The sequence below is a fragment of the Schistocerca cancellata genome, chromosome 5 (genome assembly GCF_023864275.1).
Source record: "Schistocerca cancellata isolate TAMUIC-IGC-003103 chromosome 5, iqSchCanc2.1, whole genome shotgun sequence".
NCBI classification, from domain to species: domain Eukaryota; kingdom Metazoa; phylum Arthropoda; class Insecta; order Orthoptera; family Acrididae; genus Schistocerca; species Schistocerca cancellata.
The window spans coordinates 518,879,180-518,905,737 of record NC_064630.1 but is presented as its reverse complement, the minus strand read 5'-3'; the positions used below and the strand labels follow the sequence as shown (position 1 = coordinate 518,905,737).

General features: G+C 40.9%; 1 protein-coding gene across 1 annotated transcript in view; it reads left to right on the top strand.

The window, feature by feature from the left end:
* LOC126187987 (gamma-tubulin complex component 4) overlaps positions 1-26,558 on the top strand; it is a 163,279-nt gene that overhangs the window by 131,158 nt on the left and 5,563 nt on the right. The window contains exons 10-11 of the mRNA XM_049929394.1: positions 2,791-2,965; positions 23,289-23,505. Coding sequence (XP_049785351.1) covers positions 2,791-2,965; positions 23,289-23,505 — 392 coding nt within the window. The remainder of the gene's footprint in view (positions 1-2,790; positions 2,966-23,288; positions 23,506-26,558) is intronic.

Here is a 26,558-nt window from a genome sequence, read left to right as displayed (position 1 = left end):
ATATAGATATAGAGGTAGACACCAACACCCACCACAGTAATGCAACATGATGAAGGGACTGAAGAAATCTGTGATGATGTAAACGAAATTATTCAACTAGTTAAGGGGTACCAAAATTTAATAGTGATGGGGGACGGGAATTTGTTAGTAGGAAAGTGATAGTAGAAAAGGAAGAGAAGGAAAAATAATAGGAGGATGTGTACTTGGAGAAAGGGATGAAAAAGCAAGCCACCTGGTAGAATTTTGCACAGAGCATAACTTAACCATCCCTAACATTTGATTTAAGAATCATGAAAGAAGGTTGTGTGCGCAGAAAAGGCCTGTAGACACTGTGAGGTTTCAGACCGATTACATAATAGGAAGACACAGATTTTCGATACAGATTTTAAACTTTAAGACCATTTGAGGGGCAGATGTTGACTCTGACCACAGTTTGTGCTTATGAACTGTAGATTAAATCAGAAGAAACTGGAACAAGGTAGTAAATTAAGCATTTGTCACCTGGGTAAGTTGAAATAACCAGAGATTGTTGAGAACTTCAGAGAATGCATCAGGCAATGATTGACTGAAACAGGGAAAGGAATACAGTAGAAGACAAATGGGTAGTTTTGAGAGATGAAATAGTATTGAAAACAGCAGAAGATTATGGCTAGGTAAAAAGATAAGGCTTCGTAGAAGTCCTTGGATATCAAAGGAATTTAATTGATGAAAGGAGAAAATCTAAAAGTAGCCAATGAAGCGGCAAAAGGGAACATAGACGTCTAAAAATTGAGGTTGATGGAAAGTGCAAAATGGTTAAGTGCAAGACAAATGTAAGTCTATGAAAGCGTATATAACTAGGGGAAAAATTGATACCATCTTCAGGAAGGTAAAAGATACCTGTGGAGAAAAGAGAAGCAGCTATATGAATATCAAGTTTTGATGGAAAACCAGTACTAAACAAAGAAGGGAAAACACATAGGTGGAAGGATTATATAAGAGTGGCTATGCAAAGGAAGTTGAAGGTAATACTATAGAAAATGAAGAGGACATGGATGAAGGTAAGATGGGACATATGACACTGCAAGGGGAATTTGGCAGAGCACTGGAAGGTGTAAGTTTAAACAAGGCCCTTGGAGTAGATGATGATGATGATGATGATGATGATGATGATGATGATGATGGTAATTAAAAACTACTGATACCTTCTACATACATATTCCTTAAGCCATCTTATGATGTGTAGTGCAGTGTAGCACTGCTAGACACTTCCTATCCCGTTCCCTTTGCAAATAGAGCAAGAGAAAAACAACTGCCTGTATGCCTCCCTACAGACCCTAATTTCTTTACACTAAATGCATGTTGGGGACACTAGAATTGGTCCGCAGTCAGCTTTTTCAGAACCTTTTGGAGAGTCAGCCACGAAAAAACTATTCCCTGTGGTGTGCAAGATGTGAGAGACAGTCAAAATACCCTCAGACTTCAAGAAGAATATAATAATTCCAATTTTAAAGAAATCAGGCGCTGTCAGTTGTGAATATTTCTGAACCATCAGTTTTAATAAATCATTGTCACAAAATAATGACACATTATTTTCAGAAGAATACAAAAACTGGTAGAAGCTGACCTCAGGAAGTATCAGTTTGGATTCTGGGTAGGTGTAGGAACACACAAAGCAATACATATTCTACAACTTCTCTTGCAGGATAGGTTAAGGAAAGGCAAACTTATGTTTATAGCATTTGTAGATTTAGAGAAAGCTTTTGACAACGTGGACTGGAATACATTCTTTGAAATTCTGAAGGTAACAAGGGTAAAATACAGGGAGCAAAACATTATTTACAAGTTTACCGGCAGACAGCAAATGTAAGAGTCAAGTGGCATGAAAGGAATGAGTGGTTGAATAGGGAATGAGACAGGATTGTAGCAATAATAAGTGATGATGGCCAAAGTAGGGAGAACATAAAATGTAGACTGGCAACGGGAAGAAAAGTGTTTCTGAAGACAAATTTGTAAACATTTAATATAGACTTAAGTATTAGGAAATCTTTTCAGAAGTTATTTTTGTGGAGTGTTGCCTTGTATGGAAGTGGAAACGTGGATGATAAATGGTTCAGACAAGACTAGAATAGAAGCTTTTGAAATGTGATGAAGCTACAGAAGAATGCTGAAGGTTAGACAGATAGATTGGGTAACTAATAAGGAAGTACTGAATATAATCGGAGAGAAAAAGAAATTTGTGGCACAGCCTGGCTAAAAAAAAGTGATCGGTTGGTTGGACACATTCTGAGACATCAATGTATCATCAATTTAGTATTGTAGGGAAAGGGGGGAGGGAGTAAGAACTGTAGAGGGAGACAAAGAGACAAATACAGTAAGGAAGTTCAGATAGATGTAGGTTGCAGTAGCTACTTGGAGATAAAGAGGCTTGCACCAGATAGTGTAGTATGGAGAGCTACATCAGACCAATCTTTGGACTGAAGACCACAACAACAATGCAAGGGAATAAAAATCTACAATTTAAGTATATGTGTTTCTGTTATTGAAATATCACTCATTTGCTTAAAAGTCAGTATACAAGCAAAAGTTAGGGCTATAATATGTAATCTCATGTGACACAACATGTAATTGGTTGCAATATGTATGAAGACTGATTGCTAGATACACAACTTTACTATTGTCACCTTGTGTTTCCTATGTATATTTATCATATGTGATGTTTTTGTATAAGGCTGTGTTCACACTGACATGCTAAGGAATTTGTGATAAATAAATAGTCACATCTGATTTGATCATTTTCTGTTATTACAGGAAATGGATGGGAATTATTAAGCTTGAAATATAAAGTAGATTGGCCATTGCATTTAATGTTTACTGATGAAGTGCTCAGGAACTATGATCGCCTTTTTAGCTTTCTGCTGCATGTTAAGAAAACACAATATGACCTTCATCACATCTGGAATGATCATATGAGCATAAAAAATATGTAAGTCCATGATCTACTCATAGCTATTTTTTGTTTCTGGCGTGAAGATTATGTGGTTAACCTCTTGAATTTTTTGATTTTTATTATGAGTAGGAACCCAGAAGAAAATGTAATTTCATAATAAATCGTTCTTTTATTTTTAGATAATACAAATTGATTATTGTTCAAGATAATCATCCATTTGATCCAATACATTAGTTTATATTTGTTTCTCTCAGGTAATGGCAATTTATTCCTTTTATTGGATCTGTTGGTTTTCTGTTTATCTCTTCCGTTCCCTGAAGAATGTTTCTTTTGAATATTTGCTTTATTCAGGGTAATATAAAATCAGACAGAACTATTTTGAATGAATATTAAGTTGTTGTGTTCCACTGTACTTTTTTTAAATAGAGAGTAATACTCACACACTGTGGCTTTGTTGTGGTGTAGCCACTGTTCCTGTTATATCACAGTGTGAGTCTGTCTACATCGCTACATAATACAAATGTGTAGTATTTTTAAAATAAAATACTACCATATTACATACAGGATGTCCATAATTAAAGTTCAGTTTCAAAATGCTGTAGAAAGAGAACCACTGCTTCGAATGATGACAGATGTGAACAGCAAATTGTTGACACAGCAGGAAATGCCATTATAAATGACACTATAAGTGTCTTAATGTAAATGTAGTCAGCTACAAATGGCAGATGAATCACAATACAACATTGTGGCCCTGTTAGTTAGGTAACCCCATCCATTATGGTAAGATTGTACCACATCAGATGGAGAAAAGTGGTTTTTAATTGTCAGAGGCCAAAAATTGCATAAAGAGCAAAATGACAACAGTTTTTAACTTTCCTGGCGCCAAAAACAACATAAAAATTAAAATGATGTATACTTCTTATTACCATGAGACTTACACAAAACATGTTCAGCAAGCTGTCCACTGTCTTCTGCCACAATCTGAAATTGAGAAACAGCATGTTACACAACAGATCGGAGTGTCTCGGGGGTCTCATTGAGAATGTGTTGCACAGTGCGTACCTTCAGTTCAGCTAAGTTTGTTATTGGGGCACTGAGCACAACTTTTTTCAGAATTTCCCACAGCTGCAAGTCACACAGGTGATGTGGGCAGCCAGGCTGTAGGGAAATGATGGCTGATAATTCTAGCATTTCCAAAATGCCTCTGCAGCAGCCACTTCACTGGCTGAGCATTGTATGGAGGAGTACCATCTATCCACATGTTGAAGGGTTGGAATGGTGTTGGTGATCTAAAGACTCTCATAGTGTTTACCAGTGATGGTACACATAACAAAATGCTAATTGATAGGCCTGTGATAAACATTGGCACAACCCACACCACATAGTCACCTTTGCAAAAAAGGAGTGGTACTGGTGGATGTGCATGCAGATTTTCTGTTGTCCATATCCTGCAGTTCTGCATATTGACATGGCCTTGGAGATTGAAATGTTTCATGGGCATTCATTCTCTGCTTCCACGTGAGCAAGAAACCAGAGAGAATATTTGTCTTGCTGGCAGATCAGCAGGAAGCAACTCCTAAACATGGATGATTTTGTATGGATAACAATGCAGGATGTTTCACAGGATTTCATACACCATGTTCAAAGGCATGTCCAATGTTCAGGCAATTCTCTGTGCAGTCCGTGTTCACACACCCCCGTGTGACCCCTCCTACAGTACTGTGGCCACATATTCAACAGATGTCGCATCAAGTGCTTTCTGCCAGGATTGGGGCATCCTGAGACTTCAAGAAGACAGAAGGTAGCCAGTAACAACATGAGGTAGTAAATAACATAGCAGTGATTGAAATTAAGGATTTCATGACTCTGTACTCACATGCAAACAATAGCATGTGCTCTAGGAAGTTCAGGACAATTTATTTTATGAACAGGCAGAATGAGAGATTCACTACATCTGAGACACAGTCCATCATAATACTCTTCAAAATGCAACAGATCCGCTGTGAACCATGCAAATGGCGGTCATGCAGAAATCAGGCAAAACTGCAGTTGGCATTTTGAAGCTGACCTCTTTACACAGAGGCCTGTGGTGTTTCATGGAGAAACATTGGGATTGGGGGCCATGATGAATGGAGCACCTTTTGTTTTCCTTACTGTTAGTGACTCTTTAATGATGAACATGGCAACTAAGGTGTTTTCATCTGGGGAGAGTTTAGAAAATGAAACAATCCTACCTTTGCTTGCAAAACAATATAATATCAAGTTTTAATCTATTTTAAATCATTTCTCCTGGGCAATCCTTCTATTCCATTGACGAATTTTTTCTTACAAACTGGCAGCCAGTTAAAAAATTATATAAATTTAGTTGCATAAATAGGAATAAAAATAATAATGTGTTCATTAATGTTACAACTAATCGTGTGTGTGTGTGTGTGTGTGTGTGTGTGTGTGTGTGTGTGTGTGTGTATGTATGTCTCTATAGACTGGTTCCACATCGTTTCAAAAAAGAATCATTCAAATGATGTGTGAAACACATAACTAACTGTCACACTGCGCTTCAAAAAATCCTGTCTTTTTCAAATCTTGTAATCATTTTCTCCAGACCCATAGCAGACATTGGACTAATGCCTTTTTTCATACCCCCGGGTGTCCAGAACTTTCACAGGGCTGCAGTTGCACAGTCACCATCCATGTAAAAGAACTTTACCAGCAGAGCTCGATCCTTCATGGAGACAGTCATGTTTGCTGGCTCGGACACAAACTGAGGAACAACTGTGTACTGTGTGTCTGTTGGTGCGCACATTCTGATTCTTACAGTGCCATCTGTTGGTCAAATTTTCGTTAAAGTTTTTTTATTCCATACAATTTCCCCCTGTGCCAATACTGTGCTGTTCAAATCTAATGATATTCTGAACAATGGTTCTCTTTCTACAGCATTTTGAAACTGGAACTTTAATTGTGGACACTCCGTCCAGATTAAATTGGTAGCTCTGAAAAAGCTGCTCGACCATTAGCTGTGTGCACTATGTGTGTACTTCTAAGACCACTCTCAGGTTAGTGATAGAGCAGTTTTTTTTATTGATGGTACTTGGGGTTCAGTTTAATTGACTGGAAAAGAATGCGACAATTGCCTCAGTTTTATAGAATATACTGTGTTTAAAAATTGTGGATTATACTTGTTAGTATTACTACAGAAAGAGGTAAAAGGATGCTTCCCTTCACTAGTCACATGATGTATGTTTCAGACAATTCTCAATTGTTGAAATTCAAAGTCTTGTCAGTGTTCCAAGCTTATGTTTACTCTGATACAATTGCAGATGGTGCAATGTACAAACAGTGTGATCTAGAGGAATCTATGGCATCCTGAGACTTTGAGAAGACAGAAGCTGGCCATTAACAATATGGGGTAGTAAATACCATTATAGTGTTTCAAAGTGTGATTTCATGACTTTGAACTCCTTGTTTCCTGAAAATACACAATGAAAGATTTACTACATCTGAGCCACAGTTCATCATAATAGTTGTCAGAATGCAGTTGACCTGCCATGAACCATGCAAATGGCAATGTTATACAGAAATCGGCCAAAACTGTCTGCAATTGGCATTGGCCCTTTACACAGAGGCCCTCAGTGTGTCATGGAGAAACAGTGTGGATAGGGGCATAATGAATGGATCAACTTTTATTTTTCTTAGACTTAGTGACACTTTAATGATGAGCATGATAATTGAGGTGTTTCATGTAGAGAGAGCATGCTAAATGAAACAATGCTACATTTGTTCACAAGATAATATAAGGCCAAGATGTCAAGCTGATGATATGGGCAGTAATGATCAATAGTAGTGGTTCATGCTGTCTATAAGTACCCTTTGACATCTTAATGGTATAGAAATGAGATGAGATATAAAAGGGTCAGGCACAGGATTTTGCACCCAAGCACAAAAAGTAAGAAAGCCAGACTAAGAATTGGAAGTGAACTAATTGTTGTGGCAGCTAGGCAATGGCGAACAGTTTGGGTGTAATACTGAGCCGTCTGATTGGAGGAAGCCAGCTACAATGTGTGAAGTGTCAACTATCACATAATTTTAATCGGACTACATAAGCACAATGGCAACTATTGGTGGGGAAAAACTGACAGATCAACTGTTGTTGATAAGACTCAGGTACTGATAGCCACAAGCGGAGATTATGAAAGGCTATACAGAGTGGCTATAAAGATTAGGAAATGCCACAGTAATTGTAACTGGAAGAAGTAGGGTGTGGAATTAAATGGCATCTGGATTCTGATACTGATGAAAATGTGTGCCAGTCTTTGTAAAGTAGTGGAATGGGGTGTCCCTTAACGAAAACTGCAATTCGAACTGTATTGAAGTACCAGATACTCTCTCATTATGTTTATGCAAAGTAGTGCAAACACGTGAGGGTGCATTGTAACACTGTAAATTCAGTACTGTTAACAAGTCAGGATTGGCGAGGAAGGGAAAGCAGTAGGCACCTGTTGAGGTGATGAATTTAAACATTTTATGATAGATATGATGGGTTATTTCAGTAAAAAGTGGTTGAAGGCAGGCCTAGAGAAGCCGCCAAAACTCCTGCCCAAGAGAGCAGGAGAGGAGAGTATCTAACCGGGTCGGAAGCTGCCAGCGGAAGAGACCGGACGGTGTGTTCACTCCTGGCGGCTGGCCGCGGCTCCACCCCCCACGTAACCACCTCCAAACCTCCTTATTGGACAGCCAAATTGTAGACGCGTGGTTCGGTAGTGTTATCTCGTCAGCAACACGTGAGTTTAGCTGCTGATTGTTCAACATGTGAGTTTCAAAGTGGTTCTGTCCGGTATAATACAACGTGACATACAAGCTGAAACTAGCCGCCAGGCAGAAGGCACTGGGGAACATCAATTGAAATATAAAAAATTAAATTTTTATAATATTACATCCATTCAGTAACGGCGCCCACTGTTCGCCCTTCTCCCCTCCGCAAGAGTGAAGCATGGGGACGCAAATTGACAGTTACTGTGGGGCTCCTGCGAAGGATAGCCGTACATAATTTTTGACAATAAATTTTTGATTTTATTTTTTTAAATTTGCCTTTTTTCTTAGGAAAAGGATTGAAAGAATGGCAATATTTTTTGTATTAATATCTTGCGTGACAAAATTTGGACGATGGCAGATGGTGTGGGCGGTGTTGCGAGGCACTGCGAGTGGCAGAGCAAGGTGCGGCGATCAGCTGTTAGTGGTGGTAGCGGAGGAGCTTGATGGCCGCGGCGGGCAGTGGCGGTCTGTGGCGCACTGCAACTTCTGCTGGAGCGTATAAGTTGGGAGTTCTGGAAGGGGCGAAGCACAGATGACAAGGGGGAAGGGGATTAACATTGTTGCATTACTTCACGTGCATACGGTGATACACTTTGTTGCTTATACCTATAGGAGAGCCAAGCCTTTTCTTTTTGGAGGTATTTTATTTATTTATTATCCCTTTTCTACTCATGGTACTCAGACCATGGCAATTTTCTACTGGACTACTACAGTATGGGGCAATGAGAAACATAAGCGTGATATTCCCCAAGAGGCTGCTGCCCAGGGACAGCAGAGAGAGGTGACCGTCGTCGCGCAAAAAGTTCGTTTCTAAAAGCTACCAATAACAATAAACCAATAAAGATAGTTATTACAGGTGTACATGCAGAACTGAGATACTGGTGTTTGTGCCAATCCGTGATATGCGCGGTGGCATGGTCTAGCGTGGTCTGCCCTAATTCTTTGTTTTACACATTGGTTAAAGATTGGATCAGCTGGGAATGTGAGTGATTGGTGAGGGATGGCCAATTGTCAGGCGATGGTAGTACCATCACAAATGAAAGGGGGGAGTCGCACATTATGGGCGTAAGATAAGTGTGCAATCACTTCCTCGGTGGGGGTAGTGATATCGCAGTGAGAGCTATTAAATAGTGAACCGCTACTGTTGAGTAGAACATTGTAGGGCTGTGATGCTTCAAGGTACTTGTGACACATGATAGTGGCTGTTACTGGGTGGACTGCGGTGTATGAAATACTGTTGCCTATAGCAACGAACTGGGGTTCACTTACTGGTACAACCAGATGGTTGCAGAGGGGGGTCGCTTGCTCAGTGAGAAACAACGCGACTTTGTATGCGTTTTTATGGGTGTGAAGGGTAAGTGTTGAACACATGTAGTACTTCTCATGTTGGCAGCTTTACAAGGCACGCTCGGATAGGACAGAATGAGTTCGGCAGTTCTTACTGATAACAAGGATTTCGCGAGTTTTCCACATAACATAAACTTGTACGGCAGTCCAGTATACTGGAAAAACGTGGAAGCGGTAGCTTTCAAATTCACAATTAGCACAAGTGACTGGTAGGTGTATCTTAGTATCCAAATAATCGTGGTCTTGGGCCATCTGTACATGAACTGAACTGTAGTACAATGCGAGAGTTGCCTCTTGTATGGGATATATGATACGTAGAGGAACTGTTAGATGGGATGAAATATTGGTTAAGACCTGTAGAAAAAGTTCAGGTGGTTGTAGATGGGAACTTAGTTGATGTCCTAAACCGCTCTGAATGATGTCATCTAGAGAAATAACATGTACTTGGGTGGCCTGTGCATTATATAAAAGTACCTGCAAGGTCTTCATCACCGTGAGCATGGTGGTTACGTTATTGAGTTCCTGATGGACAAAGGTGAGATCATGCTGAATTGAATGTTGCATTTTTTTCATATTGGTGGACTTACTCACTAGCAGTTTCGTGTTCTTAGCGGGTGGTTGCCAATATGTTATCTTCTATGTGAGTGAGGCGAACATCCTGATGTACTATGGCCTCGTGGTTGTCCTTTGCCTGATGTATGACATCATTCCAATGTTCAGCATTTGATTGATTGGACGTACAAAAAATTGTTTTTAAATTTGTACCGCCAGCATTAAACCATGCTCGCTTAGTGCAGCGCAAGGGTACGGCGTTGGCTATGCTATGCTAACAGCCGTGTACCGCAAGTATCTAGTGGAACAGAAGGTTGCAAATGATTGGAAAAGAGCACAGGTAGTCCCAGTCTTCAAGAAGGGTCGTCGAGCTGAAGTGCAAAACTATAGACCTATATCTCTGATGTCATTCTGTTGTAGAATTTTATAACATGTTTTTTTTTTTTTTGCTCACGTATCATATCGTTTCTGGAAACCCAGAATCTGCTCTGTAGGAGTCAACATGGATTCCAGAAACATCGATCGTGTGAGACCCAATTCGCTTTGTTTGTTAATGTGACCCAGAAAATATTAGATACAGGCTCCCAGGTAGATGCTATTTTCCTTGACGTCCGGAAGGCGTTCGATACAGTTCCGCACTGTTGCCTGATAAACAAAGTAAGAGCCTACGGAATATCAGATCAGCTGTGTGGCTGGATTGAAGAGTTTTTAGCAAACAGAACACAGTAAGGTAACCTCTGGCGTGCCACAGGGGAGTGTTATGGGACCATTGCTTTTCACAATATATATAAATGACCTAGTAGATAGTGGCGGAAGTTCCATGCGGGTTTTCGCGGATGATGCTGTAGTATACAGAGAAGTTGCAGCATTAGAAAATTGCAGCAAAATGCAGGAAGATCTGCAGCGGATAGGCACTTGGTGCAGGGAATGGCAACTGACCCTTAACACAGACAAATGTAATGTATTGTGAATACATAGAAAGAAGGATCCTTTATTGTATGATTATATGATAGCGGAACAAACACTAGTAGCAGTAACTTCTGTAAAATATCTGGGAGTATGCGTGCGGAACGATTTGAAGTGGAATGATCATATAAAATTAATTGTTGGTAAGGCGGATACCAGGTTGAAATTCATTGGGAGAGTCCTTAGAAAATGTAGTCCATCCACAAAGGAGGTGGCTTACAAAACACTTGTTCAACCTATACTTGACTATTGCTCATCTTTGTGGGATCTGTACCAGCTCGGGTTGACGGAGGAGATAGAGAAGATGCAAAGAAGAGCAGCGCATTTCGTCACAGGGTTATTTGGTAAGCGTGATAGCGTTACAGAGATGTTTAGCAAACTCAAGTGGCAGACTCTGCAAGAAAGGCGCTCTGCTGTCCAGGTTTCGAGAGGGTGTGTTTCTGGATGAGGTATCGAATATATTGCTTCCCCCTACTTATACCTCCCGAGGAGATCATGAATGTAAAATTAGAGAGATTCGAGCATGCACGGAGGCTTTCTGGCAGTCGTTCTTCCCGCGAACAATACGCGACTGGAACAGGAAAGGGAGGTAATGACAATGGCACGTAAAGTGCCCTCCGCCACACACTGTTGGGTGACTTGCGGAGTATAAATGTAGATGTAGATGTAGATGCAGTTGTCCCTGACTGTGCGCAATTACTTGTCTTAAATTGTGCTACTCCCCCCTTGCTCTGGGGGAATAGCATTGGCATGCTACGAAAAAAGGGGGCCCGCGAACTACTGCAACATTGTACAATAAAAACTTTTATTCATTAGGGTGGAAGTCTCTTGGTAACTACATTTCCAACAAGATAACGCACTACTGTGCTTGGGTGATGACATCATGTAATGGGTACTAATCATCAACAATTTATTGCTTATTTCAGCGGGTGCATCAATCTTATTACGTCATGGGTGTATTTGTTTGAATAAACAAACGGGTGTGTCTCACTCTCTAACACATGGCGGGGCGCTGTATCCAAATGGTAGCAGTGGCGATGTCCATGCTCACTCATAACATCTTCACTTCATCACTTCATAAAAAGTAAGGTGAACAACAATGAAACTTGTGTTCGTCTGGGTGAACTCTTAAATGTGCAAAATGCACATGGGTGTGAACTACAATTCTTCACTTACTTGGATGAAACTTCTTTAGTTTTATCCTATCACAAAATCTATTTCGCGTACCGCTCTACAGTGAGAAGGTAGCGCACTCCTTCTCAACTTCAGGAGCGCATTTGACTCTTCTCTTTTGAGTATCTTAGGTAACTTGGGTGCTTCCTTTCTTCTAAACATACAAGTTCAGCTGTGGGCATGAGCATGGCGCATAATAGGATTCTGGAATTGCTAACTCACAAAATCTTGTATCACGACTGAAAGGGGATCTTACATAATGGGAATATTGCTATAGTGCAACATATCTAGAATCAAGGGCTGTGGTGGGCCTTTACATATTGAGATCATAAATATAAAATACAAGTGCATATTGTACAAAATATACGTGCTTGGTATAACATATAGGGTATAGCAAGGGCTTTGCAGTGCAGCAAAATGACTGTGAAATGCTTAAACAAACACAGAATCATAAGGGGAGAAAAAAATACAAGTTATTGTGTATCAGTTATAAATCAGCTAGCAACTGGCAATGCACAGTGGGTCGGTCATTGCTCAACACCTCCAATCATACAAAATGCATGTAATACTGAGCCTTCTGGTATATACCTGGGTGCGGAAGAAGAGGTTAGGCACTGTTAACTGGTGGGGTGTACTTGTTTTAGTGTTCTGGTGGTGTATCATATTGTTGTGACGGGACAGATTTACCTGTAATTTTTTTTTCTTGTCGGCTGTGGCCAAGGCCTGAAGCCTGGTTCTCTTTGGTCATGTGCTCTCTCCTAATACCTGTAAAGCTGTCGGGACTATAAAGGGGCCAATTCGATAGTTGATTTTCATAAGTCTTATGTTTGAGGTGCGGGGTATAGTGAATAGGTATGTAATATTTAATTTGCGGTATTAATTCTTAAATTTGTCTGGGGGTTCACTTATTGGTGGAGATGGGGGTTCTCTTATTGGTGGAGATGTATGTATAGTAAGAATTTTTAGGATGCCGCCAAAACTGAGTGGTGAAACTATTTATCAAACTCAGTACATAGTGAAGCAGATAGTGTTATAAAACTGGCAAGAGGCACAATCAGACGTGCTGCGACAGAGGTAGCTTTCAGGTTTACACTGAGATAGTGGAGCAGCTGTGCGGCGCATTTAGCACACCACAGCAACAGCTCCGGTGTTTTCTAAGTGAAAAATTTTCATGACTCCTTGGGAAGTTTGAATTAGCCGTGTATAAAATGCAATTCATGTAAATTAATAATATTAGAGTGGGATTAGTGACTGTTACGAATAGTACTCTAACTCCTTTCTCGAACAAATCGATTTATATGGGTTTGCTGGGTAAAATTACTATAGCTCATTTGTAAAGAACTTTTTTACTTTTGTGGTAGCAAAAGTGAATAGGCTGTGGTGGGCACGTACTAGTGAAACCATTTAAGGATTTGGAAAGGGAGCAGGTAGTCGGTTCTTAAGATGCGTCAGACTAGACGGAAGGTGGTATGGTGGTACTATACTTCAGAGGAGGCTCGGAAATGCAGAGCACCACCAAGCTAAATGGCGGTGCACGGGAAGACTCCCCATAACGCATAATGGCGTGTTTCATTATTGCGATGCTTTTCGGCTTCGCGTTCTGAGGTTGCTTGCTTCCAAACTCCCTTCAGAGTTATAGTCTGGTCAGTGGGCGTGTCAAGGGTTTAGGTGTGCAAGTAAATTTACTGGTGGGTTTTCAAGTTGTTGAAGTTACCTGGGTATGAGATTGAAGGATGGAAGAAATCACGTTTGAAATAGGTATTACATAAGAAGATGGTACTTTCTGTATTAAATTGCTATACATTGGTTGATAGCGAAGATAGTATGTTCTAATATGTGTAAGGTCTCTTTAATAGCGGCAGTCAGGCACACGGACGGCGTGTGCAGATAGGGGAAAGGGGGGGGGGGGGTAATCAGGTGTGGGCTAGTGGGACCGCGTGGGTTGGGATGGGACGGGGAGGTAACAGCAGTGCCAGGTGTTTGAAGTGACTCCGCCCTTCACATTATGACCGCTGCACATGCGACTCCTTGTTGACGGGTTCACCTGATTCTGACAGGCAGAGCGCATGTGTCTACAACTTCGCAGTACTCCCGAGCGGCTGTACTTACCTTCTGAATTAACCTGAAAAAGAACGGGCATCCATGAGGGACGGTAGGGGGTATTTAGAATGTCACTGTTGTGTGTAGGCCATGCAGCCGCAGTACAAGAATAATCATTGAATTATCTAACATTTCTTTTGGTGTCAAAGAGACAAGTTATGTTTCTTCTTTAGGAGCAAATTTCTCAGTTACTACTGCATATTATTAATTATCACTCTGGGTGTTCAAACAGGAAAATTACTTATTGAAATATGGTGCCATTTCAGGGAGAAAGTCTTTGGAATGAAAAGGTAGAGACTTAGTGCATTCATTACTTCATACAATATCCTGATACTGATCCATAAATTCTCCATATGATACTTTTATTTAGAATTAAATATATTGGTATTGAAAATAGTATCTGGGTATATGGGTGTTTAGGTCTGAGAGCGTATGTAGGGCAAGTTGGGGGTGGTGGAACTTCCCTTTTCCTCCGCTTCACAGGGGGGCAGAACCTGCTGAAGGTCCGGCGCTTGTCTCAGAAGGCAGTGCGAGAGGCATAGTTCCTGAATAGGATTTTAGTCTATCAAAATGGATGACCACCTTGCGGTCAGGCAGTTGTAATTCTGCATTGACAGGGGAAGAGAGCTGAATGGTTGAATATGGTCCATCATACAGAGGGGTAAGTTTCTTCACTCTTCCTTTCTTTATTCTAGAGTTTTTTAGCAAAACCAAATCACCAGGTTTATAAGGGGGGGGGGGGGGGGGAGGCATTTTTGGTGCTTCTTTCTCCATCTGTTTCCTGGTTGCTTTTTGGTTGTTCCCTTGCACTTTCTTCCAAATGGCGTCAAGGCGGCAGGCTAGCCCCTTAACTTCTGTGTGATTGATTCCCGGAGGTAATTTATCGATCTCAAAGGGAGATTCCATAGGGCGGCCAAACACTCTCTCATAAGGGGTATGTTCAGTGGCTTCGTGGAAACGGCTATTGTACGCTCTTGCCACATATGGAATGTATCTTTGCCAGTCACTGTGAGCTGAGCTGATGTAAGAGGAAAGCGTTTATTTCACAGTGCGATGGACAAGCTCAATGTGGCCATTTGCCTGGGGGTGAAAAGGGGTGGTTCTCAATTTTCTAATTCTCATCAATTTGCAAACTTTGACAAATAAGGTGGAGATTAAATTGTGTCCTTGATCTGTTATAATGGCTTCAGGGCTTCCGAAAGGAAAGACAAGATGATCCATAAAAGGTCGTGCTACTGTTTCAGCTGACATGTCAGCAATGGGTACCAAAATAAGGTATTGGGAAAAGTGATCAATAATGGACAGAATATATTTACTTCCTTGTGTACTTACAGGAAGTGGCCCGACTCTGTCCAAAGCCACAAACGGAAAGGTTTTTGATGCCTAAGGAAGAAATTGTAAGGGAATTTTGATTCGTGGGGGCACATGGTAGGCAGGCACATGGGAGGCAGTTTTTTGCCATCTTTTGTCACACCAATACTTCGTCGCAATGCGGGCATTTGTGGCTCTACGTCCACTATGGCAAGCTTGAATGCTGTTGTGACACTGGGCAATAATTCTGGATTGTAGGTCTTTAGGTATTACTATACGTTTACCCAGGTGCTCTTGCGGTATAGAATTCCATCTTCTGTAACAAAATCCAGATGGGAGCAATATTGGCAACATTTTGTCTCTTTCTCTTGTCAGTCTTTCAATTCATCAATTAACATATCGTCTGTTTGAGCTACTCTCACTTTTCTGCTAAGGACCATCAGCATTCTGGTGCAGTTTTCCAGCTTTGTGTTGCACTATACTCACTCAACAGCAGGGCCAAGCAGGTGAGATGGCTGCAAGGGTCTTCTAAACTTAATAGCCACTGAAGTGCTGCATGATCTGTTACTACTGTAAACTTTCTCACATAAAGATAGCATTTAAAATAATCGACTCCAAACATTAATGCCCGAAATTCTTTCTCCGTAGTACTGCAATTAATTTCCACCTGTTTCAGCTGACGGGATGCGTAACCAGTTGGTCTTTCCTCACCATCAATAATTTGACTCACAGTAGCCCCCGCTGCAAAATTGGACGTGTCACAGGAGAGAATGAATGGTTTTTCAAAATCGGGATAGATCAATAAGGGGGTACTAGTCAGAACATCTGTGATATGCTGCACAGCAGCTTCACACTTGGGGGTCCATTAATAGGTTACATCTTTTTTCAACAGGTGGGTAAGGGGTTTAGCTACTGCAGCATAGTCCTTTACAAAACGCCTATAATAATTGCTGAGTTCCATAAAGCTTTGCTATTCTTTTACATTTTTAGGGAAAGGGCATGTTCTAACTGCTTCAATTAGGCGAGGCTCTGGCTTTACTCCAACAGCACTAATAATATGCCCTAGATACTGTACTTGACTCTCAGCAAAGGAACGTTTTTCTGTTTTCAAGCTTAAATTGGCACCTTCTAGTCTAGACAAAACATTTCTTAACCTGGTAACATGTTCATCTATGGTTCTGGAAAAGACAATATCATCATCTAGATAAACTAGGCACATTATAGGTTTCAGTCCTCTTAAAAGTAAGTCAGCGAAGCACTGGAAGGTGGCTGGTGCATTGTGCAGCCTGAATGGCATTCTCAAAAACCGGAGGGAACTACAAACGCTGTTTGGCCTGTCCTGTGGTGCAATAGGTATTTCGTGGTACCCACTCCTCATATCGAGGGTAGTGAAGTATTTGCAATTTCCTGGCCTGTCCAGTGTTTCCACATCTACATCCATACTCCGCAAGCCACCTGACGGTGTGCGGTGGACGGTACCTTGAGTACCTCTATCGGTTCTCCCTTCTGTTCCAGTCTCGTATTGTTCGTGGAAACAAGGATTGTTGGTATGCCTCTGTGTGGACTCTAATCTCTCAGATTTTATACTCATGGTCTCTTCGCGAAATATACGTAGGAGGGAGCAATATACTGCTTGACTCCTCGGTGAAGGTATGTTCTCGAAACTTTAACAAAAGCCCGTACTGAGCTACTGAGCGTCTCTCATGCAGAGTCTTCCACTGGAGTTTATCTATCATCTCCGTAACGCTTTTGCGATTACTAAATGATCCTGTAATGAAGCGCGCTGCTCTCCGTTGGATCTTCTCTATCTCTTCTATCAACCCTATCTGGTACAGATCCCACACTGCTGAGCAGTATTCAAGCAGTGGGCAAACAAGTGTGCTGTAACCTACTTCCTTTGTTTTCAGATTGCCTTTCTTTAGGACTCATCCAATGAATCTGAGTCTGGCATCTGCTTTACCGACGATCAACTTTATATGATCATTCCATTTTAAATCACTCCTAATGCGTACTCCCAGATAATTTATGGAATTAACTGCTTCCAGTTGCTGACCTGCTATATTGTAGCTAAATTATAAGGGATCTTTCTTTCTATGTATTCGCAGCACATTACACCTGGCCACATTGAGATTCAATTGCCATTCCCTGCACCATGCATCAATTCGCTGCAGATCCTCCTGCATTTCAGTACAATTTTCCATTGTTACAACCTCTAGATATACCACAGCATCATCCGCAAAAAGCCTCAGTGAACTTCCGATGTCATCCACCAGGTCATTTATGTATATTGTGAATAGCAACGGTCCTACGACACTCCCCTGCGGCACACCTGAAATCACTCTTACTTCGGAAGACTTCTCTCCATTGAGAATGACATGCTGCGTTCTGTTATCTAGGAACTCTTCAATCCAATCATACAATTGGTCTGATAGTCCATATGCTCTTACTTTGTTCATTAAATGACTGTGGGGAACTGTATCGAACGCCTTGCGGAAGTCAAGAAACATGGCATCTACCTGTGAACCCGTGTCTATGGCCCTCTGAGTCTCGTGGATGAATAGCGCGAGCTGGGTTTCACATGACCGTCTTTTTCGAAACCCATGCTGATTCCTACAGAGTAGATTTCTAGTCTCCAGAAAAGTCATTATACTCTAACATAATACGTGTTCCAAAATTCTACAACTGATCGACGTTAGAGATATAGGTCTATAGTTCTGCACATCTGTTCGACGTCCCTTCTTGAAAACGGGTGTGACTTGTGCCCTTTTCCAATCCTTTGGAACGCTACGCTGTTCTAGAGACCTAAGATACACCGCTGCAAGAAGGGGGGCAAGTTCCTTCGTGTACTCTGTGTAAAATCGAACTGGTATCCCATCAGGTCCAGCGGCCTTTCCTCTTTTGAGCGATTTTAATTGTTTTTCTATCCCTCTGTCATCTATTTCGATATCTACCATTTTGTCATCTGTGCGACAATCTAGAGAAGGAACTACAGTGCAGTCGTCCTTTGTGAAACAGCTTTGGAAAAAGACATTTAGTATTTCGGCCTTTAGTCTGTCATCCTCTGTTTCAGTACCATTTTGGTCACCGAGTGTCTGGACATTTTTTTTGATCCACCTACTGCTTTGACATAAGACCAATATTTCTTAGGATTTTCTGCCAAGTCATTACATAGAACATTACTTTCAAATTCACTGAACGCCTCTCGCATAGCCCTCCTCACACTACATTTCGCTTCGCATAATTTTTGTTTGTCTGCAAGGCTTTGGCTATGTTTATGTTTGCTGTGAAGTTCCCTTTGCTTCCGCAGCAGTTTTCTAACTCGGTTGTTGTACCATGGTGGCTCTTTTTCATCTCTTACGATCTTGCTTGGCACATACTCATCTAATCCATATTGTGCGATGGTTTTGAACTTCGTCCACTGATCCTCAACACTATCTGTTTTATCGATAATTGGGAGAGGGTAAGTATCAGGAGTGGTTACCTACACCCTGGCTTCATTTTTGGATTACATCCATGTCAAAAGTGTAGTGGCTGGCTCCGATTTTCAATTTAATTTGGCAGTACCCAGCGGGCATGATTATTTCTTCGCTCAAACCATTAATGTGGCAATGAGGTGGTTTTAACACTCATCTATCCCCATGTCCTATGAACAGTATGCTGGTTTGCGCTCCAGTGTCGATAAGCACACTTACATTTCTTCCTAGAATTGTGCTGTTGAGGAGGATATTCGCCGCTTCATTTACGACATCATGGCAGACTGGGTATGTGAATTTTACAGGGGGCGAGGTCGGGCCCCATGATTTTCCCCCCAACCATTTCCTGGCTGATTTTGGGGTCTTGGTGAATTTTTGGTGACCTGTTCCCTCTGCTGATTGTGCGAGCTGCCCCGTTTTCCAGGTTCTGCAGGCAGTTTCTACTCATATGCCCTATGGTTCTACACTGAGAACAATAAGGTGTGCGGCACTGTGCAGCAACATGGCCTGCCTTCAGCAACATGGCCTGCCTTTCAGCAGCATTAGCATTCCTCCTCGTATTTAAAAATTGGACACGGTTGTTCCTTCGGATGCACTGAACTGGCAATAAAATGCCCTACTTCTTGTTGCATCATTGTGAGTCCTGTGACATCATGCAACAAGGTGAGTGATGCTATTTTTACCTCTCCTCAAACATACAGGTTGAGTCCACGTATAAATACGTCAATCGAGCAGGCTTACACCTGCTCAATTAACATCTCGTTACGGGCAGAATCCAAACCCAGTGCGTAAGTGCAGCAAGCCACAGCGCGGATTCGGCCAGCAAATGTCTCTACATCCTCTCCTTGCTTCTGGTGGAAGGTGGACAACTTGTCCCTGTAGTAGCTGGTGTCACGCCTGTCTGAATACCTCTCTTTCAACCCAGCCTCAAACATGGCGAAAGAGGTGGTGTCTCTAAGAGTGTGAACTGATTCGATATATGTATGGGTGTCACCTGACAATTTAAGGTGGAGGACATTTAATAAGAAATAGTTTGGGGCAAAGCACAAGTGCGGCCTACATCTCAGATAGTTTGTAGAAAGGAATTTATTTGTTCATTAGGTTTCCAAGAAAATGTTGGAATGAAATTGTCTTGAGGGAAACTGTTAGCCAAAGTTACAATGGATGGCTGGGGTACCGTGCTACTTAAGGTGCTTGCAGCCATCATTTGCAGCGCAGCAGGGTGCGTTTCTGACACGCTTACATCGGCAGACTGGGTTTGAGCCAATTTTTGGCATTCTTCCATCAATTCTACCTTTCTCAACATTAACTTATCGACTTTTACTTGAAGGGCAGCTACTGGGTCTGGTTTTTCCATAGGTGGGGAGTTCCCTTTGCCAGAGGTGGTACTAAGGGCTTGAGACATGGCTACAATATTAGGATACCTAGTGCTCGCTGAAAACTTTATAATTAGAGCACAGAAAAAGGGCCTACACTCGACAAGATGATGGCGTAGCTGGTAGCAAGGAGATGGTGGCAAAGAAAAATTGATAGATGAACTTACAGAAGCTGTAGTTGTGGCGGCGGCGGTGGTGGTGGTGGTGGTGGTGGTGGTGGTGGTGGTGGTGGTGGTGGTGAGTCATTGATGGCTGCATCCCGTTAGACAACGGTGGCACGAAACAACAGCGAAGATGATGTCGGCAGTGTCAATGGCTGTGCGACATGCTTCAGCTAGTCAGCGGAACATGCTCATTTTCTGGATGGTGGCGTGGGGCTGGAACATCCTCGTTTTCTGGATGGCGGCGCACAACCGGAACATTCCACCATGCTGCATCAGAGCGGTGTGGAAGATGGCTACTTGCAGCGTGGTATACCACCGGACTGCCTGGGAATGGCAGTGGCGGCGGCTGGGTGTGTGGTGCGGGGAGGTGCCTGGCCATGCAAGCAGCCTGTCGTTCACTGCGGCAGCTGTTAGGAGAGAGCGCCGAAATGGCGGAAGGCTGTGTGCTGAACCACGAATGCGTGCTCTTGTTATTGCATGTTACATCTGGCGTGTCGAGTGCGAAGTACTACTGGCAGCTTCATTGGGTACAGCATGTTGAATTTCAACTAGGTCAATAAGATGGGCCTAAAGGTGAGCGATTCCACTTCTGACAGGATTGGAAAGGAAGGGAAAGCAGTAGGGACCTGAATGAGATTTTCACTCTGCAGCGGAGTGTGTGCTGATATGAAACTTCCTGGCAGATTAAAACTGTGTGCCCGACCGAGACTCGAACTCGGGACCTTTGCCTTTCGCCGGCAAGCGCTCTACCATCTGAGCTACCGAAGCATGACTCACGCCCGGTCCTCACAGTTGGTAGAGCGCTTGCCCGCGAAAGGCAAAGGTCCCGAGTTCGAGTCTCGGTCGGGCACACAGTTTTAATCTGCCAGGAAGTTTCATATCAACGCACACTCCGCTGCAGAGTGAAAATCTCATTCTGGAAACATCCCCCAGGCTGTGGCTAAGCCATGTCTCCGCAATATCCTTTCTTTCAGGAGTGCTAGTTCTGCAAGGTTCGCAGGAGAGCTTCTGTAAAGTTTGGAAGGTAGGAGACGAGATACTGGCAGAAGTAAAGCTGTGAGGACCGGGCGTGAGTCGTGCTTTGGTAGCTCAGTTGGTAGAGCACTTGCCCGCGAAAGGCAAAGGTCCCGAGTTCGAGTCTCGGTTGGGCAGACAGTTTTAATCTGCCAGGAAGTTTCAGTAGGGACCTGTTGAGGTGATGAAGTTAAACATTTTATGATAGACATGATGGTTTATTTCAGTAAAAAGTGGTTGAGGACAAGCCTAGAGCAGGAGAGGAGGGCGTCTAAGTGGGTCGCAAGCTGCCAGCAGAAGAGAACGGATAGCGTGCCCACTCCTGGCGGCTGACCGCGGCTCCACCCCCATGTGACCACCTCCAAACCTCCCTATTGAACAGCCAAATTGTGGATGCGTGGCTCGGTCACGTTACCTCGTCAGCAACACACGAGTTTAGCTGCTGATGGTTCAACATGTGAGCTACGAAGTGGTTATGTCGGTATAATGCAACGTGACTTACAAGCTGAAACTAGCCACCAGGCAGAAGGCACTGGCGAACGTCAATTGAAATATAAAAAATTAAATTTTTATAGTATTACATCCATTCAGTAACGGCTCCCACTGTACAGTACATTAGTAATATCTGAAATGTTATTATGATGAAATATAATAAAAATGTGATGAAATGTAACTACTGTATGAAAATATGTGCAAGAAATGTAAACACATGTTATAAACTACACTTACAAAATTTGTATGCAATAACCTGATTGTAATCCTTTTTCAGCTAAATGTAAAAGTGGAGTATTCGTGTTACTATCAAAAGTAAACCTTTATTTAAAAAGTTGAGATTTCTAAATCAAACATTATTGTAGAAAGCTATTTCACATAATTTTGTGGTGATATCAGTAACATTTTGGCATGTTTATTTCTCTGGAAAGATTACAGCACAATTTAAGTCCAAATTTTGTAACCTGTTTTAAAAAACTAATCAAATTGTAATTGTAAACTTTGAAATGCTGTTTAAGATAATAAATGTATTCATAGTTTGATTGTTAAAAGCTGTGTAAGCAACAGTAGCAGTGGCTGATCAGAATTAGTTTTGAGACAGTTTTGTTTGAGTTCGGTGTCAACTGTTAGGTGTAAATAAACAAGTTATTAAGTACATTTCCATTTTGACCATATCAGTTTGATTTGATTAACTTGATGAGTCAATCCTGACATTGCGAACAGTCCAAGCTTTCTTTCAGGCGGAGATAAACTGCAGTGAAGAGATACACATCTCAGTGTCAAACATCAAGAAACATTGAGTATCGAATTAGTGGTCACGAACAGTGGTTACATTTCACCTTCCACCATGGTGTGATAGCAGCAGCAGCAGCAGCTGCAGCTGCCAGCAACTGACAGTGGTCAGTTCTGTACAAATATTCAAAACATGTCACACCTCTGTATGAGAGTATGTGGAAATGGAATTTTACTTCAGTTGGTAGCAGGTGAGAGTGTGCTTTGAACCTCTGAAAAAGCAACAACCCCCTTGAAGATATCATCTGAAGAAGGGGATGAAGTATTGCATTTCAACAAGAAATTCATCCGGTCGCATTGTAGTAGACCAGAATATTTCAATAAGTGTGATACAACACCACAGTTGTACATTACTTCTAGAACTTTATTTCTTGATTTTCTTTTTGTTTTTTCTTAAATGATGACATAGTTATATTCTCTTGAGTTGTTATTTTGTGATAAACCCACACAAAAGGCTAACACAAATGCTTGCTTTAGAAACCAGATGTTCTGTAGCTGACTGTACATAAAGGAAAGGGTTTTGAGAAGATAAAATTTGTAGTGATGTTTCCATTAATGAAGTACAATTTGGCCTTATCTGCTTTCACTGATGATGCTACTTGTACCTGTAGATTTACAGTTTTTTGGTTTGCAGTGTAACTGACTCAGTTTTTCCATGAGTCTCTTACTTTAATTTAAAAGTGGCATATTTGTTGATTTCGAGAACATTTAATACACATTTTTTACTTGCACATTGATTCAGTGAGCTTTTTGATTGTTGTACAAATACATAGTTTCTTTTTTATTACAGGAATTATAAATCCAAGACAGCTCTGTGGCAGCTACGCAACAATCTGATGTTTGTAGTAGATAACCTGCAATATTATCTCCAAGTGGATGTACTTGAAAGTCAGTATACAATCCTTCAGACAGCTATAAGCTCAACTAAGGATTTTGAACAGATTCAGAAAGCACATACAATTTTTCAGGCAAATATTTTGAGTCAGACATTTCTTTTGATGAGCCCAGTGAGTAATAATGATTATTAATATTAATATTAAATCACTTGCGATAATGATTACAGCATTTTTAGGAATTGCACCTTACCTCTCCTTTTTATATTTGATTTTGCAAAACTGTGTCAAAATAATATCAGTGATGGTAATATTTATTTTTTATTGTTGTTTTGTTGCTTCATCATTTTTTCATTTTCCTTGACTGCCTCTGTTATATTCAGAACACTAGGTTAAAATGTTCCACCACAGCCACATTCATACAGACTTATTTATTTCTTTACTGGTTTCAGAAAACAGTTCAGTTATTAAGCAGTCAAGTGTAAAATAGGGATATAAGTCAATATTGACTGTCCAGTAATAATAAACTCATCCTATTTTAGCAAATATACTTCATCAGTCAGATAATAGATCTGTAGTACCAAATAAATTGCACTATATGTTGGCCAGTTTCATAAACCAATGCTTGTCCAGTAGCAATTAAAATACTTGGAGAAGTACATACTTGCCCTATGATCTATCATATTAAAAAATCATATTAAACAATGAATGTTCTTAAAATGAAAAAGCTTTCATAGAAGGTAACAAACGTGAAAGTATTAAGGTTAGGTTATTATTAGTAAAGTACGGTAATACAATGGAATGTTATACTGTAGTGGTAACTGTATTCACCAATTGTAGAACAACCATTTGTTTCAGTATTATGTAAGTGTGACTTGACCCACTGAACCTTAACCTGTTGCTGTAAGTCTTAGGAAAGAGCTGTGTGTATTGTCATTAGCATGTAATCTTTGAGCATATTAGGATGATGTGATGCATACAGTTTACTGTATCCCCATTGTGGCCAGTGGTAGAGCCAAAACAGCTTGTGTACACATGAACACATGTGTTGCACACACTCTGTACCTGTTCAGTCAATAGATTAGGCCTGTTCAGTTATCAAGTTACTATGTGATACGTTGAAAGCAACTGATGATTATTAGGTTATAAGTTGAAACCAGTAATGATACCATTTGTGTAACCTAAGGCTGAAATAGGGAACAATAAAAAACAAATTACAAGACAGTGACTGTGTTTCCTTAAGGCAGTATCCCTTATCTATGTAAGAATTTCAATTGATAAAAGCATACAGAATGTTTTGCAATTTTTTTTCCATAGTAAGAGAAAAGGTGAGGGATCTTTCAAAATTTTGTGGCCATTTTACCTCCTTAAAGGATTACAATGTCTAGCACATATACTTGAAGTCTGTCAAGCACCTGAAAAGGGCGCTCTTCTTTTTCTAGAAAGAGTAAGAATTTTATTATCGCAGTACATGTTTGCATCTTTTAATCTTTTTTAGATCAAAGTGAAGTAATTTCATTGTATTTCACTTAAAAAATGCTTGCTGTATTTTTCTTGACAACGTGGAGACCTGCCTTTGTGAAACCAATGTAACTGATTTGACTTTTTCATATCCAGCAATGTGTCTTCTGAATACTCCTCAAGTTGAATCACATGCTGCTTTGCAAAACTGAAAAGTTATAGAAATACTAACATAGTTTTATCAATTTGTAACCATATTTGAGACATGTACCACATTGAATAAAGTACCATACTTGTAAAAATAAACTTTTCATAGTGGCATTTTTAACATTGCCCCCACCTTATTGCAGTGAGTAGCTTCTCAGCAGGAGAAGTAGCAAGTCAAAAATTAGTGAGTGTCCAGAGTAACTGATACTAGTTTATCCAAAAAGTGGAAAATGTCTCAATTCATTCTGTGCAATTTATGGAATTTATGTTAAAGTTGGGAGAGCTCAAAGAAACCTCAGCTGAACTATGTTTGATATTCATAGCAGTGTATGGGTGCACCCAATACTTACTTTCCTTTTTCAGTTTTTTTAAGCTTCAAATAATAATAAGACACAATAACATCCTCTTCAAAAGAGCTCATGATTGAAACTGAAAAACTAAAACAGAAATGTGTTTGTGCTGTCTTATTGCTTGTCATATGATGAGTAACATTGCATTATCATATCACATTTCCTATCATCCCAATGGGAATATGATTTCATGCTGGTAAGCATCACGTCGTATGACTTTCTTTGCAATGTGTCATATTGCATGATATAGTCTCATTGTAAACTGCACATTAGCATAATTTCAAAGAAACAGAAGTGGTAAAGATTCCATGGTGAAGGAAAAATTCTTCTGTGTCTACATATGTACTCTTCAAACCATCATGAGGTGAATGGCGGAGGGTACATTGTACCAGTTATTAGGGTTTCGTCCTGTTCTATTCACATATAGAGTGTGGGAGGAATGATTGTTCAAATGACTCTGTGCACACAGTAATTATTCTAATCTAATCCTCATGATCCCTTAGAATAATCTGGTTCTTGAAACTTTGTTAATAGACTTTCTCAGGATAGTTTACATCTATCTTCAAGAGTCTTTCAGTTCATCTCCTTCAGTATCTCTGTGACACTCCCGCATGGATTAAACAAATCTGTGACCATTCGTGTTGTCCTTCTCCGTGTACATTCAATACCCTCTGTCAGTCCTATCTGGAATGGGTACCATACACTTGAGGAATATTCTAGAACTGGTTGCACGAGTGACTTGTAAGCCGTATCCTTTGTAGATTGATTGCATTTCCCCAGTACCAATAAACAAAAGTCTGCCACCTGCTTTTCCCACAACTGAATCCGTGTGATCATTTAATTTCATATCCCTACGAAGTGTTACACCCACCTATTTGTATGCGTTGGCCAATTCCAGCATTGGCTCATTGATATTATAACAATATTATGAAAAGGAAAGTTGCCACTCGCCATATAGCGGAAATGCTGAGTCGCAGATAGGCACAACAAAAAGACTGTCACAAATAAAGCTTGTGGCCATGCCTCAGGCATGCAGTGTGGTTTCAGTTTGCGCGCATGCCTACATTTAATGTTGACGAAGGTCTTAATGGCTGAAATCTTTATTTGTGTCAGTCTTTTTGTTGTGCCTTATCTGCAACTCGGCATCTCCACTATATGGTGAGTGGCAACTTTCCTTTTTATAATATCGTTACATTCCATCCTGGATTT